This window comes from Perognathus longimembris, chromosome 1 (genome assembly GCF_023159225.1).
Source record: "Perognathus longimembris pacificus isolate PPM17 chromosome 1, ASM2315922v1, whole genome shotgun sequence".
Lineage (NCBI taxonomy): Eukaryota > Metazoa > Chordata > Mammalia > Rodentia > Heteromyidae > Perognathus > Perognathus longimembris.
This window is the reverse complement of record NC_063161.1, coordinates 100,869,256-100,890,315: the sequence shown is the minus strand read 5'-3', so window position 1 is coordinate 100,890,315 and position 21,060 is coordinate 100,869,256. Positions and strand designations below refer to the sequence as shown.

The 21,060-nt window shown below is 34.5% G+C and overlaps 1 protein-coding gene across 11 annotated transcripts in view; it reads left to right on the top strand.

The window, feature by feature from the left end:
• The window catches only part of Rfx3 (regulatory factor X3), a 242,910-nt gene that overhangs the window by 183,213 nt on the left and 38,637 nt on the right, over positions 1 to 21,060 (top strand). For 9 of the 11 annotated variants that reach the window (XM_048344023.1, XM_048346027.1, XM_048345482.1 and 6 more), the window contains 6 exons: positions 5,865 to 5,986; positions 7,510 to 7,622; positions 13,461 to 13,576; positions 14,049 to 14,203; positions 17,952 to 18,049; positions 20,029 to 20,178. In XM_048344023.1, coding sequence (XP_048199980.1) covers positions 5,865 to 5,986; positions 7,510 to 7,622; positions 13,461 to 13,576; positions 14,049 to 14,203; positions 17,952 to 18,049; positions 20,029 to 20,178 — 754 coding nt within the window. Of the gene's footprint in view, positions 1 to 5,864; positions 5,987 to 7,509; positions 7,623 to 13,460; positions 13,577 to 14,048; positions 14,204 to 17,951; positions 18,050 to 20,028; positions 20,273 to 21,060 lie in introns of those variants that run through there. The other 2 variants (XM_048348277.1, XR_007211313.1) reach the window with 2 other exon arrangements.

Sequence of the window (21,060 nt, the reverse complement as noted above, 5' to 3'; positions counted from 1 at the left end):
CTTGCCTCGTATACATGAAGCCCTGGGTTTGATTCCCCAGCACCGCATATATAGAAAAATGGCCGGAAGTGGTGCTGTGGCTCAAATGGCAGAGTGTTAGCCTTGAGCAAAAAGAAGCCAGGGACAGTGCTCAGGCCCTGAGTCCGAGGTCCAGGACTGGCTAAAAAAGTAATAATAATAAAATAAAAATAAATAAAAAATATTTTTAAAAAAAGAGAATTGAAAGGATATGATCATATCATTGATTATCAAGGTTGATGCCAGAAATTGTAACTTGAGCATTTAGTGTGACATCAAAGCTTAATTACTGATAATACTGATTTATTCTAAAAGAGTGAATCTCTTCACATTTAGTATTTCCTTATGAGCTATTCATATTCATATTACTTTCTTCATTTCAGACATCAAGCTACCTAAAGACTTTCTGTCCTATTTTTTTCCAAAATGGGTTAGCAGATAGCAATGAAATATTCTAGCCTCTTATCCTAAATGTTAAGTCAATTTTTCTTTGTTCAGTAGAAATAAAATGATGGTATTATTTGGAATTACAAACACAATAAGAGCCTCTTGATTGTAGTTTCATATTTTTCATTTTGCATGAACATAGTTCAGCCGCTTTTAAAGACATTTTGAAATTTTTCATTTAATGTGATGAAATCTTTCCATTTAATTCTGTGAGGTGAATGTGATGATAAATAGAAAAGTATATACTGTTTTTTATCTTCTACTGGACTGCTTTAGTATCTGTGCTTGAGAGATTATTGACAGAATATTACATTAACAGTAGAGTTAAAGCTGTCCAAGTCATAAATAACAGCTCGAGCTAACCTCATGGGGAAAGATTCCTAGTAATTTTCCACATTTTTTGTGTTAGTGACAGGTTTCATGCACACACTCAGCTATTAAAGCAATAGTGTTTCTTTGATTTCTTAATCATTAACAACTTTAGTTGTTATTGCCCATGGAGTTGCAAGCTGTTAAAATGATCATTTGCCTCTTACAAATTTTAAAAACCAAGAGCCATTTCTTACTTTGATTCATTGGTCTTTCCCAAGAGAATACAAACACAGGAAAACTAAGAATCTTCTTTGGGCATACTTAATTGAAAAATATTGAATTTGTAAAATAAACAAGGGTAAAGAGAAGATAAGATTCATATATACTAAAAAGTTCAGAGAATTTGTTTTTTAAAAGAAGATTCAACGTAGAGATTTTGTTATTCAATAGAAAGTATGTTGATTTTTATAACTTAATATTTTTGTTATTATGAAAAGTATAGAGAAGCAGGAAAGGTAAAAGTTATAATTCAATACTAAGAAGTCAGTTGAAATTCAATTAGAATTAAGATAATATAGAATTTTCATGTTAAGACACTAAAGTATTTTAAAATGTGAAATTGTTGATTTATACCTTGCCTTTATAAAATCATATCTCTATATCTTATTCATAGTAAATATTCAATAAATATTTGCTGAATTTATTTAACATATATTAAGATCAGTTGATGGTATGATAAAATGAAATGTTATCTTAAACATTCATTTATTCAACCATCCAATTAAAGCTATATATTGCACAGTCCAAATATTTATTGGCCAAGTTGAGAAAATTATGACTTAATTTTTAATAAAAACTTTTCTAATTTTGTTGAGTATATTTCTATAACCTTGGCCAAAGGGATCTGTATAGATAAAAGAAGGTTTTATAAACTAAGACTAAAATATACTTAAGAAACATCTTTAAATGTATAATAGTGTTTAAAACACTGTTACAGATTTTGGTGTGTACACTAAGGTGAGACTGGTATTTGAATCTTATGGAATGCTACCTAGATATCTACGTGCAGTGAGGTTTCAAAATGAACACTAGATTTTTCTGTTACTTTTTCCCAATAAGAATGAGGATCACAAGTATTTGTTTAGCCTGTATTTAATCTAATTATCTTGACTCCTTTTTTTTTTTTTTTTTTTTGGCCAGTCCTGGGCCTTGGACTCAGGGCCTGAGCACTGTCCCTGGCTTCCTTTTGCTCAAGGCTAGCACTCTGCTACTTGAGCCACAGCGCCACTTCAGGCCATTTTCTGTATATGTGGTGCTGGGGAATCGAACCCAGGGCCTCATGTATACGAGGCAAGCTCTCTTGCCACTAGGCCATATCCCCAGCCCCTTGACTCCTTTTTAAATGCCCTTCTGATCTGGGAAAACCTTATCTCCTGAATGTGATGAAGGCATGGTATGTTTTCCTTAGACAATTTCAAGAGAATGAACAGCCTTTCTTAGTTTAATATGTCTGAATTCTGGGGATTATAATATCAGCAATGATCTAAACAATGTATTGTCAGCCAATACACTACGTGTATACCACTATATGATTTATGACTTAAAGCAGGGAGATAATGTAAGCACTTGTAGAAGTTCTTTCATACTTACCTGCTCACACTAACCCTTTCACTCATGAGCTTCTGTGATTTTTTTATGGCAAAAATCGTCCCAGACTTTGTTCCCATTCCTTCTTCCAGGAAGTTCAATATAAGCTGTAGCTTACAGAGGTTCTTTTGTAAGCAGGGAAATGTACACATACTACGTCTGCCTATTATTTAATCATTATCCACCTTGATAACTTACTCTTAAGGTCCCTAAAACCACACATTTCCTAGTGCTGATCATGTTTTAGGTTCATTTTGTTTATCTCTATATAAGACTTCCTAACTTCCTAACTTCCTAAATAGCCACCATGGCTATTTTCTTCTAGAAACAAGTAATTTTGTATTTAGACTACATGCTTGCTAAGCTTGTAGATTAATTTATCTACCCTGTGAAAACTTACAGTGTAAGAGGATTATATGTCATCTTTCAATTAAATTCCCCTTTCCCTTACTATTCATGCCTATTTTACTAGACATTGTATTGGACAAAGAAATGTAATATATAAAGTTCAATAGGCCAAGGTATAACTGTATCATAATCCCATATTGAAGGTTAATAAATTGGATCTGTGGAAATATTTGTTTTTGTCTTCTCCAGGTAATTAATTAAAATACCTTAGACCACTATTGTTTAAATTCCGTGACTTCTAAGCTCCATTAACTTTATTTTTTTTATTTTTTTTTTTTGGCCAGTCCTGGGCCTTGGACTCAGGGCCTGAGCACTGTCCCTGGCTTCTTTTTGCTCAAGGCTAGCACTCTGCCATTTGAGCCACAGCGCCCCTTCTGGCCATTTTCTGTATATGTGGTGCTGGGGAATCGAACCCAGGGCCTCATGTATATGAGGCAGGCACTCTTGCCACTAGGCCATATCCCCAGCCCCCCCCCCCCCACATTAACTTTAAGTGAAAAAACATAGGCAGTTTTAGGCCATTTTTTTCATGATATATAGTTTAATAAAAAGATAAGTCCGATTAAGTCAAATTAAAATTTGTATGAGGCCTGTATCTTAAGTGTCTATGTGTCAAATCCAAGCACTGAAAACAACAACAAAAATAAACAAACCAAAAAACCTTGGAATAAATCGGTGAAGATAGAAACTCCTTAAATGAAATAAGGAAAAAGAAATATATTATTCAAGCCTGCTAGCACAGAATGGTTAGAAAACTACTTTTCCCCACTAGTACACAACGTTCTTGCCACAGTTTCTTTGATTCTCTTGAGCTAATTCTGTAAAACATAGGGAAAAAATCAGAAAAACATTCAGTTCTTCATAAATAACACTTTTAGCCCATTACAATTTACATTCTTCCATTCCCTGTACCTGGGTGTGTTGCAATTGAAAAGAATTTTCTAGAAGGCTTTTGGATTACATAAGAGTAGGCTGGAGTTCTTTTATACAGTTAGAAAATAGCAACCAATATTTTGTTGTTGAGGACATTCTCACTAAAATTATTGCCGTGAAGATGAAATATCTTGTTCCTTTTATCTTCGTGCTCTGACTTCACTTTTGCTTTTACAAGTACTTTGTGAGATATTGTCACCTAAGAAGTAACTGCAAATGTCATTATGAAAAAATGCAAAGTGCAAGTGTTCTTAGCATATCCTGTTCACACATTGGGGGTACTAATATTTATAATAATTGCACATTAACTAATGTCACATTTATTAGTTGAATTAAGGCATTAACATGTGATTCAGATGTCTGAGGAGAATAATTAGTTATTTTGTTCATAAATACAATTGGAAATAAGAAAAGGATGGAAGGATACATATGAGTGAAAATGATTATACTGTAATCTTGTTGATTTTACATTTTTTTCTGATCCATCATCAACATCATCATTATCATCATCACTTTCTGCTGTTCTTGCAGTGTGAACTCTGGGGTCTGTGCACTATTCCTGAAGTATTGTACTCAAAGGTAGTGCTCTACCATTCGAGCCGTAGCTCCACTTCTGGCTTTTTTGGTAGTTTATTGGAGATGAGCGTCTCAGGGGCTTTACTCCTTGGCTGACAATCTTCAAATCTCAGCCTCTTGAGTGGCTAGGATTACAGGTGTGAGTCATTGGTACCTGGCTTTATTTCTATATCTTTAATTTTATTGTCAAGGTGATATAACAGAGGGGTTACAGTTACATACGTAAAGCTATGAGTACATTTCTTGTCAAACTTGTTACCTCCTCTCTAATTTTCCTCCCACTTTCCCCCTCCCCACCCCACACCCCAAGTTCTACATTTAATTTGCAGCATCCTGTCTTGTGAGTATCACTATTGCATTGGTTCCCCCTTTATCTGTCCTTTGTCTCACCATTTTGTCCTTTGTCTCACCCTTTCCCTTCACTGATTCAGATAAACTTATATACAATACCAGAGTAACAAAATCAAATACAGTGACAAGAAGGGCTAAACTATAGGGAAGAAAAGCACAAGAAAAAAGAAATAATTTCACATAGTACATTAAAAATAACAACAACAATGAAAAACCACTTGTTTCCATATCCTAGAGTTCATTTTGCTTATCATCCTTTTATGTGATCATATGTACATAGTCATTGAGCTATTGTGATCCTCTGCTAGGACTATCCTAGATAGAAAGAAAATAAGCACAATGTGTTTGAAATAGAAATTTTAATTGCTGCTTACTTACTTTATGTGTGCTTGCCCTAGGAAAGCTTTAGGTTCTTTTGTTGTTTGTATGTGTTACTTGTCTTTCAAGGATTCTTTTCTTGCCCTTGTGCTCATTTTCTTTTTCATATAAACGTTCATGGAATGTTTATAAAGCCATAGAACTAGAGCTAAAGATGAATGTATAACTTCTGATGACTTTGATACTTTTCTTTTTAATTCAATCGCAGGTTCCTATATAGCTGTTGTTTGTATATTGCTGCAAACTGATGTTTGTGGACTACTGTATTTACAGATGTTAATAAGAACTATGGGAGATCAATGTATTGATTCGTAAGAGGCCTATGAGATACGGAAAATACTATGATAACCTGATTATATTTTAGACATAGTAATCAACAAGAAGCTCTTCATAAATGTTTAGATGTCAGCAAATGCTCCTGGATCTTAGTACTAATTAAAACTACAATATATTATTCAGACTAGTTTCACCTTGATCCATTAGCCACTAAAAGTCATTTTTTAATGTACATTAAATTATAAGCATGGGCATCTTTACTGCTGCTCTTCTAAAAGAACCTCATAATTCTTTCATTCTTAGGTAAATTTTTGAATTTTTACAAATGAGTTTCCATTCTATTGTCCTTTCTACTTTTCCTTTTCACAACTGAAAATTTTTTAAAGACTGAAATTCTAGAACTATTGTGAGACATTAAAGATGGTAGACATTAAGTTAAATTCCTTGGTGGAAATTGGGGATTAAAACAAATCCAGGAATAATTCAGTGTGCTTGTTTTTTCCCATCAATATTTTCAGGTACAAGCCTATGCAGAAAGTAGATGGGGTTGCAGATGGCTTCACAGGAAGTGGTCAGCAGACAGGCACATCTGTTGAGCAAACTGTCATTGCCCAAAGTCAGCATCATCAACAGTTTTTAGGTATGTTAAGATATAATGCACATATGTTGCTGTTAGGATTTTGAAGAAAGCTATGGTAATTTTTCTTGAAGTTCAGTATCTTTTATGGATGTCAAATACATAGAACAAAATTTTTTGGTGCTGAAACTATGCAAGTTATATCCTAATTCTAGCTCATCCCTGTTTTCTTGTTTCCTAGTGCTAATTTTGAAATATCTTGAACTAGGTAATACTTGGGAATGCATATAATTTACTGCTATGACAGTGTTCGCCAGAGGTTATATGATGAACGTGTAGTTGTGTTTACTTGCAGTGATAATTTCAAGTCCCCAAATATTTCTCATTAGCTGTGTACAAGCTGTCAGATTAGAAAAAAATCATAAACTTTCATAAAAAGTAATTTGTCTTTTTAATTGATGACATTGCTTCTTCTTTTTGTACCTTTGTCGATGGAATACATGTTTCTCATTACTGGAAATGTTAGAAAAATCAGAGGTTGTGCCTGTTTCTGTCATAGGGAGCAAAAGTGGAAATTTAGTTTTGACAACTCTTTTTCTATAGGTTAGCATGCTGTTTCCACTCAACAGGTCAAGATCAGTAGGTATCCCTATAAAGACTTATATACTTATATATACTTGCCATCAGTGACAACTAAAATAGATACTTGCTACTGAGGTTAAGCAGCATTTATCAAAATCCTTGGGTATATTCTTGTGGATTCACAAGCTTCATCAATAACATTATTTTTAAATTTTCATTATATTTTTTAAAAATATTGAAGACATATTCTGGGCTTTCATGAAACTAGAAAGAAATACTGTTGTGCAAGTTTGTATTCCACATTTGGTTTTGAGTTTAAAAGAAAGGTACTAATATATGTTCCCTTGCCAATGCTAATGGGAAAGAACAGAAAGAGAAGTCTATATAAATTACAGTTTCATCCTAGTAAGGGTGACGGATGTCCCAATGCTCTATGGAATAGCAAATTGATACAGGCCTGTCAAATTCAAAAAGAACCTGTGAAAGAGCAGTCAATACTATCTGCATATTCTGAGAGATAATTTAGGTGCAAGACAACATCAGCCCTCAGTACCATGAATACTAAGTTTAATGCTACTTTTGTAGTTTCCTTTGTATTTATTCTGCAATTGTTTAAGTTTATGACTACATAAAAAAGTATGAACACAGTTGAAAGCTACATTTATTTTTATGTGGTTTAAGTACCATAACAATAAAAACAACTAAAATCAATACTAGTGAGCTTGAAATAGTTTTAACCTGTACGAGGTTATTTCTAGTTTAATTATGGACTAAATTTAGTTTCTACAAATTTTTAAGTATATTCCCTTTATATTCATGCTTTTCCCAATATTACTGAGTTTTGCTTGCACAATATTAATTTTGGAAAATCCTTGGTCTTTGGCCCTCTGATTTCTAAAAAACAATTTTTTTTTCCTCTTCAATCTTCTGAAATTCTCCCTCACTAATCTTTCATTGACACCATCCACAGTAGCTGTTTTTCTGTTGTGTTGTCATGGTAACAGATGCATCCCGAGCACTTCCAGAGTTTGGAGAAGTTGAAATCTCTTCTCTGCCAGATGGTACTACCTTTGAGGATATCAAGTCACTACAGAGTCTTTATCGAGAGCACTGTGAGGTAAGTCTTCGCAAACATCATACAAACACATGCTAAGTTTTGCCAGACAGCTTGTTAAAACAAATTACAAGCTTTTTCCTAGAGGACAGACAAAGTTAACACTAATTCTTTTGAACATTTCTTTGAGCATTAATAAACTCATTTTTCTTCTTTCTTGTCTCAGAGTGGAGAGGTGAGGATTGCAGGAAAGTGAGAATACATTTTATTCTCCATTTCTTAAGCCTATCCTAATCTGAATCCTTTGATGCAGCATTTCCACTTCTAGGTATTTATCCTAAAAAAAATACTTACATATGGGTGCCAAGACAAGAGTACAGGGAACTTGTTGCATTGCTTTTAATGCAAAATATTGGATTGAACTTCAATATTTAATAGGGAACTGGGTGAATTAAATCTGGTACAACCTATAGATTAGAGTATTGTAATCAGAGAACAGACAACTCTAAATTGGCTAGAATGGAGCAATGCCAGGATTTAATGTTTTGGGAAAACACAAGATGTGGAGCAGGGTGTGTGGCATATTACCATTTGAGTGACAAAGAACCTCTGTTAATGATAGTTAACTCTGCAATGGGAACTGGAAGATTAGGAGTCAAAAGAACAAGATTTACTCAGGGCCTTCCACTTGCTAGACAAATACTCGGACACAGAGTCATACATCTAGCCTTCTTTTTTACTGGTTATTGTTGTTGTTGTTATTTTGCCTAAATGCATATTTGGACACAATCTATCTCCTTTAGGCCTTCCATCATTTCTGAGATGACAGGCACTGTGCCTTTATATCTATCTTCCCTCCAGTGAGATACAGTCTTACTTTCTGCTCAGGCTGGCCTCAAACTGTAATCCTCCCATTCTCACCCTCTCAAGTAGCAAAATTTACAGTGCCCAACTGAGACTGTTATTTTTTTACTTTATTTTATTTTTGGCCAGTCCTGGGGCTTGGAATCAGGGCCTGAGTACTGTCCCTGGCTTCTTTTTGCTCAAGGCTAGCACTCTACCACTTGAGCCACAGCGCCACTTCCAGCTTTTTCTGTGTATGTGGCGCTCAGGAATTGAACTCAGGGCTTCATGTATGCTAAACAAGCCCTCTACCACTAGGCCACATGCCCAGCCCCTCAGTCATTTTTTTAATAGACCATTTTACACCACAATATGTATATTTCCGTTGAGAATAATGTCTAATGTGTAAGCTTTTTATTAGCTTTTTTTTTTTTTTCAGAGACCGTAAGATTCTAGCTTTGGTTCATTTGTTCATTAACCAAGGCTTCTATTGGAATTTTGACCCCTACTCCTATTCTCCTTCCCATGGTAGAATCAGCAATAAAGCCTAGAGGTATGCTTTCTCCAAGCCGGAGTATTAGTGCCCCTAGGGCTGGTAAAAAAGGATAATGGATTACATAGTTTTCTAAAGTGCCTCTCCTTTTGAAAGAGGATTCTATTTATAATTTAAGCAGCTTAATTCCAAGGATATTTGTGATCTGCCTAGAAGTTAAAGATTATCCTTGGGATTTCCAGAGCTGTCCTTACAGCTCACAATACAGTATGCACTAAAGCATTTCACCTCATAATATGGGCACATTTTTCCCCATTTCAGAAATAAGAATGGCTTGAATAAATCCCAGTTCATGTTAAGGTTACTAGATTATTAATAGCCAAGGGAACATTCTCTCCTTATTAACATAGTATATGCAAAAGTGTGCTTTAACGTGCCCTACCTATTCCAAGTATTTCTGCACATGATGAAAGAAATCCTTTTGCTGTTTATTTCCTATTGTGTTCTGAGCTTTCCCCAGTATGGAAGGATTTCTGAATCTCCCATGTATGTATGGAGGCCTATAATCTGTCATCATAGTCAATAAAATTTTTCATACAAAGATTCTGTAAACAATTTCTCATTTGTCTGTGTTCATATGAACCTTGCTTAAGCATACCATCTTATCCCAATATAATTTGGACTTTTTAAAGCTTGTTATTTCAGAATGTAAGTTTTAGTATGATTATTTACATTGCTAAAGATTATACAGTAAAATTATCCTAAATAACCAACTCAACACTAAAATATTCTTTTTTAATTTAATTTCATTGTTTAGATTCTAAAATTTTCATGAGCATACCATTTGTTAGAAATATATTCACCATATAAGCGAACAAAGACATATGTAATAATTGGAGTAGGAGATGGCAATCTATAAAATGAGCTTCCTTATTTCAGTTACCAGTGTCTTTTCCATCTTTCATGAGGTAGAATGGTCTATGTGGAGAGTAAAATTCAAATTATTTTTTTCCTGTCAAACTTTCAAATTTTGGAAATACAGCTGCCTGAATCTCATATCCAATCCTGTAATCATTTACCCTACGCAAGGACCCATAATTTATTTTGCTTTATATTTGTGTATATATTTTATTGTGAACATGGGTAGTAGACAGGCAAAAGATACTATGTCTTATTCACTTCTAAACTGTCTCAAGGGCTGGGAATATGACCTAGTGGTAGATTACTCGCCTCGTATACATGAAGCCCTGGGTTCGATTCCTCAGCACCACATATATAGAAAATGGCCAGAAGTGGTGCTGTGGCTCAAGTGGCAGAGTGCTAGCCTTGAGCATAAAGAAGCCAGGGACAGTGCTCAGGCCCTGAGTTCAAGCCCTAGGACTGGCAAAAAAAGAAAAAGGGGAAAAAAAAGGAAAAAGAAAATAAACTGTCTCAAGTAGGGGGTGTTAATGTTAATTTGAAATTTTACTGAATTTAAGATGCACTGAAATTCTTCACTTGTCTTATTTTACACTATTATGCCTTCTTTACTTGTTTGGAAGTCTCATAATTTGTTATATTATTGAATACCACCAGTTCACAAATTTATAATCCCAGTTTTCGGAAGGCCGAGGCAGGAAGATTCCAAGTTTGAGGTCAGCTAAGGTTCTGGACTGCATAACTAACCCTTGTCAAAAAAAACCAGACTGTTCAACTTTGAGGGGATTAGAAGGAGAGAAAGTGGGAGAAAAACGAGGGAGGGGGTAACAAGTTTGACACTACCTTACGTATGTAACTGTAGCCCTTCTGTACATCACCTTGACAATGATATTAAATTAAAATAAAGAGGGAATGGAAAAGTAAAGGGAAAAAAAGAAAATGCCATTGTTTTTATTATTTAAGGAACAGGTACAAATTTTCATACAAGTTGGTATAGATGTTTTTTCTTTTTTTTTTAATGCCTCTCTAATCTTATAGCAATCTCATGGTGGTATGTAAAATATTAAATGTCACTCTATACTTTTAGAGATGTCTCCTAGAAAATGTTTGAACTACAATTAAGAAAGAAATTATAATAATTTTCTTCCTGCCTGAAATAAGAGACATCTATCTTCCCTTAATTTTCAGGGTTTTCATTTGTGATTTTGCTAAGGAGGGTAATTAATTTACTCTACATTAGTTTTGAACTGCCTGCAGCATTCCCTACTATTTCTTAGAAAGTGCTTGCAAACAGGTTTCAGTTTTTCTTACTGTCTGAATTATCCTTGAAGTGTTTTGAGCACCAAGTATTCTCTATATCATACTTGGGAGCAGATTGACACTGTTCACACAAACTAGAAATATGAAGTTATGATTTCTTCTTGTTACCCAAAATACTGGGATTCGAGATTGTCCTGTGTTTGTCTCTGTTCTCTATAAGTTTTGTAGATCTTCATGGGACTCTTTTACCTGGCCTACTTCTCAATTTTTGATGACATCAAACACATTATACTGACTACCTCTGTCTTTGAATGCTCAGAATAATCACAGAATGCTGTGTTCTTTGATAATCAAGCCCACAGCCTTAGCAAGGTTAGCTCAGCTTTTTCTCCACCTGCCTCTCAAGTACTTTCACACTCTTCAAAAACCTGTACACTTGGCCTGCTAGTGGTCACCCAGCCCAAAGGGAAGTGCAAGGAAAGCGGTAAGGAAAGCAGTAGGTAACCAAAGAGAAGTAAGAAATGGAGAGGGAGAATAGGATGAAAATAGTGAAGAACAGTGAAAGTGAGGGCAGGATTGGAAACCATTGTATAAGAAATACACATTAGCCTGCTTGATCTTTCCAGAGTTGTTCTTCCCTTTCATTTCTAGCCAGTCTCTATTTCTGTTGGAAAAGATAGTTCCATTTTACTCATGTTATTAACTTATGATCCACAAGTAATTTTAACTATATAAAATCTCATCATCATTGGCTTCCTATTAGGAGGTGACATACTAATTCTGCCTTTTTAAAAACTGTTGATAGGGCTGGGAATATGGCCTAGTGGCAAGAGCACTTGTCTCATATACATGAAGCCCTCGGTTCGATTCCCCAGCACCACATATATGGAAAACGGCCAGAAGGGGCGCTGTGGCTCAAGTGGCAGAGTGCTAGCCTTGAGCGGGAAGAAGCCAGGGACAGTGCTCAGGCCCAGGACTGGCCAAAAAAAAAAAAAAAAAAAAACTGTTGATAATATTTAGCATAAAATAGGGATGATTGGTTACTTTTTTATCTTTTTCTTCCTAAATCATTGAGATGTTAAGTTTTATCAATGAAATACTGCAACAAGTACATAGTAGTTATTATGACATTTACTTTGGTTTGGTTTTTGGTGGTAGTGGCTTTTGCCTTATGTTTGCTAGGCATGCACTCTACCACTCAAGTCAAACCCAGCCCATTTTCTGTGCTAATTTTTATTTCCTACCGGAACCATGATTTACCTGTTTTAGAGTGTTTTTTTTTAATAAGTATATAGGTGCATATCATCAGGCAACCCTTTCTCCAAGCTCAGACTCCCATGTAGACTGGGATGAAAGGTGCATGCATGTTACACTCAGCTAGAGATTAAGAAAGGGGTCTTATAGACTTTTCTTCCTAATCTGGCCTAGAAACTAAATCCTATTGTCCTCAGCCTCCTAATAGCTAAGATTATAGACATGAGCCATTGACACTGAGAAAACATGTTTCTCTTTCTATGTTGAAAGACAATTTGTTATCTTTAGAAATAGAGCTAATCAAATAAATTTGCATTACTGTTTTGCTAATTATTCATTTTATTCTATTTATAAGTCACTAAAATATAGTTTGGTATCATTCTAATATGTAAGCAATAAGAACAAAAGTTACTTATTTTTAATTATTTTTTACTGTCAGCCTGAAATGCAATCTGTTATAACTCCACGTGGAAACTATCTGGACATATTACTAAGTACTTTTCTGTGTTTCTTGCTGATTTTTTTTAATGTAGGGTTTTTTTTGTTGTTTCAACAAGAAAATGCTGTAGGAGTTTTTGCTCCCATTTGTTTACTACATGGGAAGCAAGGAATGTTTCCCCTTTATTTTATTTCTTCTGCTTTCTCCAGTTATTCTAAAATAAATCCTTTGCAAAACTTTGAAGAAATACAATATACAAATTATTACTTAGCTTCAATATTTTATTACTAAGATAGTGTAATACAGTGAAATTGGCATTTTAACATGTATGTGCTAGGGAAGTTATTAAGTTTCCCTTCTTTTTCTATGTCCTCAAAGATGGTTTATTATTATTGCAACTTGCAAACAATATACGTGAATTATTAGTTCATCCATAGCCTTTGTTTCTTACTAGGTCTTGCATATACTTATAATGTGTCACATTTTAGAATGCCCATGTTGCCATACTCTGTAGACACAAGTGACTTGTGTATAGCACCATCAGGGCATTTCTAGTGGAAGAGAAAGAGCAAATCACATGATTCATATTGAGAAGGAAATTAGAAATGCTACATTAAGAGAGAACAACTGGTAATAAAGTAAGAGAATTAGAGAAAGTACAACGAGTGTTGTGATTTGACTATTTGTTTTTTAGGCAATATTGGATGTTGTTGTGAATCTTCAGTTTAGCCTGATAGAAAAATTATGGCAAACATTCTGGCGCTATTCTCCCTCGACTCCAACTGATGGCACTACCATTACTGAATCAAGGTCAGAATCAATATTTCCAATTGATTTTCATTCCTTAGTAGATGTCCTAGCTAGTACAGTAGAGATATGTATACCAGTTGTGAACCTTACCTGATAACATTACTGTGAGGAGACGGATAACTTTGGCCATCCTAGAAGTAAACCACAAACTGCTCTCTTGAGGTTTTAGTGTATATAAAGCTCCCATGTTATCGATTTGGGGGACTAGTACAGCTATTCACCTTCATGGAATGACTTATCATATCTGCCTTTTCAGACCATCAGAAGATATAAATGTGCCTAGGCAGCTCTGGGGGAGTGTTTCTATATATATATATGCTTATATATATATACATATATATCCAACCATGTGGACCACTGCAATGGTGGTGTAGTTCTAAGCTCAATAATCTTTGATAAACTATTTTTAAAGTCCATTTTCTTTTTTATCCTCATTTGCCATCTATTCATTTGCTACATTTATTCACACCAGCAATCTGAGTGAAATAGAAAGTCGACTTCCGAAAGCAAAGCTGATAACTCTGTGCAAACATGAGTCTATCCTGAAATGGATGTGTAACTGTGACCATGGGATGTACCAGGCTTTGGTGGAGATTCTCATCCCCGACGTCCTTAGACCTATTCCTAGTAAGTTAAATGCAGACAACTATGGATGCTTTTGTTCTCATAATACCGCCCAGAAAAGTTTTGGGAAGTGACGGTTACAATCTAGAATTATCCTAGCTTCATTTAAATTTTGTCAAATAGAACACATGCAACATAGAATATTGTATGAAATCAGTGTAGAAGAAAAAAATATATAGTCAAGCAAAGAAATGACCTGTATTCTAGTCTTTTGGTTTCTTTTTGAATAATAAAATATCCAACCTATATATGTGAGAGACCCAATGAATTCATCATAGGAACACTCCTCAAGATAGCCAATCATGAAAAAAATAACCCAACCCAAGGTCCCTTTCATTGTAGTAAAAAATTATTGAAATCCATAGTATAATCTAGTATTTTCATGGTTGCTTTGATTGAAGAAGAATTTTTATTGGATTCCAGTGGAGTTGGATTCATTTTGAAACCATTTACCTTAGCACCGATATCATGTTAAGAATGACAGATTCTGTTTCCATTAGCAGTAATGGTTTACTAACATGTTGACAGAAAGGTCTAGATGACTATACAAATACATCCCTACTATGAAGCAAATACGAATTACATAGCTTATATTTCTTTTTTAATTGATTGTGCTTTTAAAAGTAACTTCTAACAGAGCTATCACTATAAACTGCTACTACAAATACTGTTAAAAAACCGTTGAAACTGTCTTACACCCGCATCTGTATGAATTCAGACCAGTGAAATTAAGGAAACAGAATACTTTTATTCTACATTAACATTAATAAGATAAAATCAACCCTTTACCTTGTGAAATTGCCAACTATGTATTTCAAATATGCTATTCACAGAATTCTGCTAAATTATTCCAGAGAATATATAAATATATAAAATATAAATAGTAGAAGAGGAAGGTATTAGCATCTGTATGTTTGTACCTTTTTTCTAAATACATAGGTAAGAGTGGAATTTAAAGTGGTTTATATATTTTCCACTGCCTTAAGTATAGCCTTATACACATTTACATAGGATTTTGATGAACATAACACTTATGGACCAATAAGTAAAAACCAAAGAATTCCTGCCAACATAGTCTTAAAACTAGAATTGCTAATATGTTCCTCTCCTGTTTAGCTGTACCAAGTTCCCTGACCAAATATTGATGAAAAATGATTTCATCATGGAAAATTTCTTTATGCAAATTCTCCACTGGTTTATGTTCCAGAGTCTGATTTTCCTTGTTACCCACTTGTTCCCTGTGCTCTGAGCGATCATCTCTAGAGATGTCTAAAAGGAGTTGCATAGGGCAGCTCATTATCCTATGACATTTTGCCACCAAGATGTGTCTTCTCATGAGACACAAGAAGAGATGTCAGTGAGGTCTTTCTTTTTTGAGGCAAATCAACAGCATCAATATTCATTAAACAATTCTGAATTCTTCAGCTTTTGTATTAGCATCATAAGACTTTAGCTTTTGAACTACTAACTGTTACCTATTTTAAATGTATCAGTTTTATTTGACTTTAAGTCCCAGAATTTGAAGTACAAAATACACTTGCTCTTTGTCTTTTGCAAATTTGTAAAGCAGTGTATTTTTGTCAAGTAATTTGTCTCTACATTCAGCAGAAAACTCAGCAGTTTTATTATCTTTGAAATTACAAGATGCATTAATGTACTACCCTACAAAGGAATATTGGAAATTTAATTCCCCACTCTACAATGAGGCTTACCAAAAAATACAGCATAAAATCAGTGTGGATAGCTATCATTGAGTTGCATGCATTTTAATTCTAATAGTGGGCAGGTTAAGACAAGTCAGATATGGGATAGATCTCAACTTCCAGATTATCCATTCACAAGTCTTTAGAAGTTGTTAGAGTCAGTCTGCACAATTTTGATCTTACATGAATGCCTATAGAGAGATAAAACTTAATTTTATTTTTTAAAATTATATTTTCCTGACTACTAGTACTTCACTCTACCAGTTTCTGTCCAGATGGGATTTCTTTTTTTAGCAAAAAAGAATGCTGCAGATCACATTAAGTTAAAGTCAGCTTGAAGTTACTATATTCTAAAATACATGTATCTGAAAATGAAAAAAAAATTAGGTGTGAAATACTATATAAGAATGTAACTCACAACACCAAAATGGACAATTAGGTATTTAAATGTGGCCCAGAATATAATTTAGTGCAAAAAAGTTTAAAATATGTAATTAGTATGCATAATATTATTTTCTTTATAAATTTCCTTTGCATAATTTGTCTAGGTAAAACAAGGTCAGCATTGACATTTCAAATTAAATAATAGAAAAAATGGAATATGTAGATTAACAAATGGAGTCTTGATCAGACTTACTGAGCTTCAAAAGTGTTAATTTTTTTTCACTCTTTTTCATTTCCATCCATGCCTGCGCTCCATGGTTTGAGTACATAGCACAACAGAAAGATATTTTCTTTCTTTTTTCTTTTATGGCGAATATGGGAAGTTTTGGAAACATCAAAAGATTTGTTCTCAAGAAATTCTGATTCATTGTGTCCAGTTCTCATGGTTAAGAGTTTACCTAAATGTTTTATTCTAATGATATTAGACCATTCAAATCTTTTCTATCACTTAACCAATTAATAAACTTAGCTGCTTTTATTATTGAAACAGTAAAATTTATGTCCTTTGCAAATAACTTGAGTGAGCTAAATTACTTCTAAAACTTGTTTTGACAAAAGTAACACAGAAGCATATCTGACTCACTTGAGCACAGAAAGAAAAACAAATAATTTATCATTAATATATTTGGGGAGCAGTTGGCCAAAAAAAATGTAACGTCTTCATTTCTTAAAATAGAGTACAGATTTTTGGCATCTACCACATTGTAGTGAACCTATGGAGATGAATTTTATGCTGTGGGTGCTTCAAATACTTATTAATAAACATGTATACAGCCATGGGCACATCGTATTTTAAATGCCATGGACTGGGTTTTTGAGTATTCTTAATAAGCATATTCCATACTATAAAATTGTCACAACTATCACTAATAATTGAAGATACTACTAATCATTTTATGACCACCATACAATTCTTCTCATGGGGCTTTATCCCTGTTTCAGGTTTTAGCAAACAAGCGCAGAACAGAAAATGGTCCATTTTAGGACTAGCTTAAGAGCATTGGTGTCTTTGGCAGCAGTTTCAGGACACTGATCTCTTATTTCTACCTACTAAGTGAAGTAGAAAATAGCGATTAAAAATTTTCATGTTGGATAGTCTTGTTTTTTACTTCAACAAGAAAGACATACTCTGATTCATGGACTCTAGTATAAATAGCTACATGGGGGGGGGCGGGAAACTGTGCTATTTCTTTTGAACAAAAGATGTAGCTAAATGAAGAAATCAATCAAAGAATTTCTAAAGAAAATGATTAGCCTGTAAGCACAACGCTATTAATGAAAAGAAAATTATTCCAAATAGAAAAATTCCTTAAGTATATTCACAACTGGTATATGTTGCTGTAAGCAAAAATATTTTTGTATATTTTTATTTCCCAACAAAGTGTCAAAAGTATCTGGAAAGAAAATAGTTTTAGAAGAACTAAAGTCCTTAATTCTCTGATGCTGTAAGAAATTGATAAGAATAAAGTTTTGTAAGTGAGAGCACTGTAAAGCCTCCTCTGTACTATATAAGATGTTATGTGCATTTTCCCCTTATTCCAGCATAAAGATTAATGGTCTTTGGTTTTTCTTTTCTTGCTCTCCTTTTATTTTTTACCATTTAGGTGCCTTGACCCAAGCCATTCGAAATTTTGCAAAAAGCCTTGAAGGTTGGCTTTCCAATGCCATGAACAATATTCCACAGAGAATGATACAAACCAAGGTACACTTCAAAGTTTGCTTCTTTGTTCCATTTAGGAAGCCATTCCTTCAAATGAATAGTTATCGCATAGTATATCAGTGTATATTAGCAATGTAGCATATTATGCACTATTTTACACACACACATACACATACACACACACAATTTCAACCTCAATCAACAACTATTGTTGTGGTAGAGATCAAAATATCTGAGTTTAAATTTTACCACTTTAAAAGTTTTTTATAACCTTGAGAAAGCTTTCTAATCTCTTTAAAGCATAATATGTGCTTAATAAAATGATTGTGACAATTGAATACGGTGACATATAGGTGATATTAACCCCATATTTGTCATGTGCTATGTACCAGATTAATATAAACCATAAAATGGAAAACTATGAAACACGTTTTTTGAGGGTATGTGAGTATATAGTCTTTAAAGCTCTATTGATATAGGTCATTTTTTGCCTGTGAAAACATTGTATTACTAAACAAGCTGACTCATCTACTTGCTCCTTATATATACATAAAAAGTTTGCAGATCTGGAGGAATATTTGCAATAGTAAATTTAGTGGTTTTTAACATTTTTTAAAAGTTAGAATCGGTAGGTCTACTGTGTGTGTGTGTGTGTGTGTAACAATGTTGTATGTGTGCATAATATAGTCTTTCTTGCATTGTTTTGATATCTTTCAACATAAACTATACTTTTCAGGATCCTAGAAAGAAACAAATGCTATATTTCAACTGAAGGTATTGTTAAAGAAACTTTATTTCCAAAAGTGTGAACAGAGTTATGAAAATCAAGGAGAAATTGTTAAGTATCTAAGGACTAACTATAGTGGGAAAACTTTAACATCTCTAAGTCTAAAGAGTGGAAGGCAAAGGCCATGCCTTTAGTAATCTTGAATCCTCTCCTTTGCTTACAACTACCCCAGGATCATGATATTCTTTAGAAAAAGAAAAAGTTATATACAAAGGAGGAGATACTAGAGTTTTGGAAACTAGTAGTATGACCACTATTTCTTCATATCCTCCAGCTCCTAGCAGTGCTTATAATTGGCCAACCCCCTGGAAGATAGAGGGTTAATAGATTCCATTCTGGTTAGTCTCCTGGACAGAGCACAAAGGAGGATGAAAAGAGGCAAGCGGATATTTCCTGATTAGCCCGTTTAAATTTCTACTTGTTTATCTCTGATAAATTTATATCCCATCCAAAACTATGAGTTCTCTAATTTTACCCCAAAGTCACCCAACTTGTAAATCTTTAGAATGAATCTAAATGATAGTGGTCTAAAAAGTATTTTTATTCAATAAAAAGCTATGACATAATATAATATAATTTGCTTTTTTCAAATAAAACCACATTTTTTTTTTTTTTTTTTGGCCAGTCCTGGGCCTTGGACTCAGGGCCTGAGCACTGTCCCTGGCTTCTTCCCGCTCAAGGCTAGCACTCTGCCACTTGAGCCACAGCGCCGCTTCTGGCCGTTTTCTGTATATGTGGTGCTGGGGAATCGAACCTAGGGCCTCGTGTATCCGAGGCAGGCACTCTTGCCACTAGGCTATATCCCCAGCCCCACGTTTTTATTTTCCTAGTTCCTAGCTATCCTAAAAAGAATTAAAATAAAAAATGTACATTAGCATATTTGTACTTCCCTAGACAAAGTGTGTGTGTGTGTGTGTGTGTGTGTGTGTGTGTGTGTGTGTGTGTGTGTGTGTGAGGAGTTACTTTCAAGACTGGCTTAATTAATGCTATACTCTGATGTCAAAAAATGTGTGAGTTTCGATCTTGACCTCAGTATGCTGAAAAGAAAAATAATCCCTGATTTAAGAGATTTAAATTCTACAATTTTTAAGTAAAGTCTTTCACCAAACCAATTTGAAATAAGAGTCAAAGGGAAGCACTTAAGTTTGGCAAGGAAGAGAAAATTTGATGAGTACACAGTGGTTTCATTTACTGGAAGAAAAATGCTTCCCAGTTTACTTGGGTTTCTCTCCAGGTTGCCGCTGTAAGTGCCTTTGCCCAGACTCTGCGAAGATACACATCGCTCAATCACCTGGCCCAGGCAGCCCGAGCAGTGCTTCAGAACACTTCCCAGATCAACCAGATGCTCAATGACCTCAACCGTGTTGACTTCGCCAATGTCCAGGTACTCTGTCCAATGTCATTACTATTTTTTGTAAATTGAGGTACTGGAGTTTGAACTCAGGGCCTAACAGTCTACGGCTTAAGCCACTCCTCAGTCCTCCAATGTACCTGTATCGTGTGTGTGATTAAATACTATTGAGATTTATATTCAGAGGAGGTAACAAACAATACAAGAAATGTACCCAAGGCCTAATGTATGAAACTGTAACCTTTCTGTACATCACTTTGACAATAAATAAGGAAAAAAAATGTCACCAGTTTGCTGCCTCATTAAAGGATAATGGAGAACACAGTCATTGAAGTGAGGCAAGAAATTACTCTTCTATTTAATATGTGTGGAATCTTGGGGAACTTTCTTAACCACTCTGTGCTATACTTTCCCACCTTGTAATGGTTGTCTTAGATTATTGTTTATAAATTTAATCATTTCTATGATGCCAACACAGAGATATTTTCATTATTATAGTAGCCTACCTTGAAAGAACTAAAAAGTTTATCATGGATCCCTAGGAAATGTTTGTTCCCTTGAAAAAAGGGAAAAGGTTTGGGTATAATAATTTTGGCTACTTTAGGAGTTCAAGTGAAAAACAATACTTTGTAAACTGGCGGTTAAATTATTCACTTATAAGTTAAAGTACACTTTTTTGGGGGGGGGGGGGAGGCAGCCTTAAACTCAGGGCCTGAGCACTGTCCCTAGATTCTTTTTGCTCAAGGCTAGCACTCTGCCACTTGAGCCACAGTGCCACTTCTGACCATTTTCTATATATGTATGTGGTGCTGAGGAATTGAACCCAGGCTTCATGTATATGAGGCAAGCACTCTTGCCACTAGGCCATATTCCCAGCCCTAAAGTAGGCTTGAAAATTGCTAATTTAAGAACATT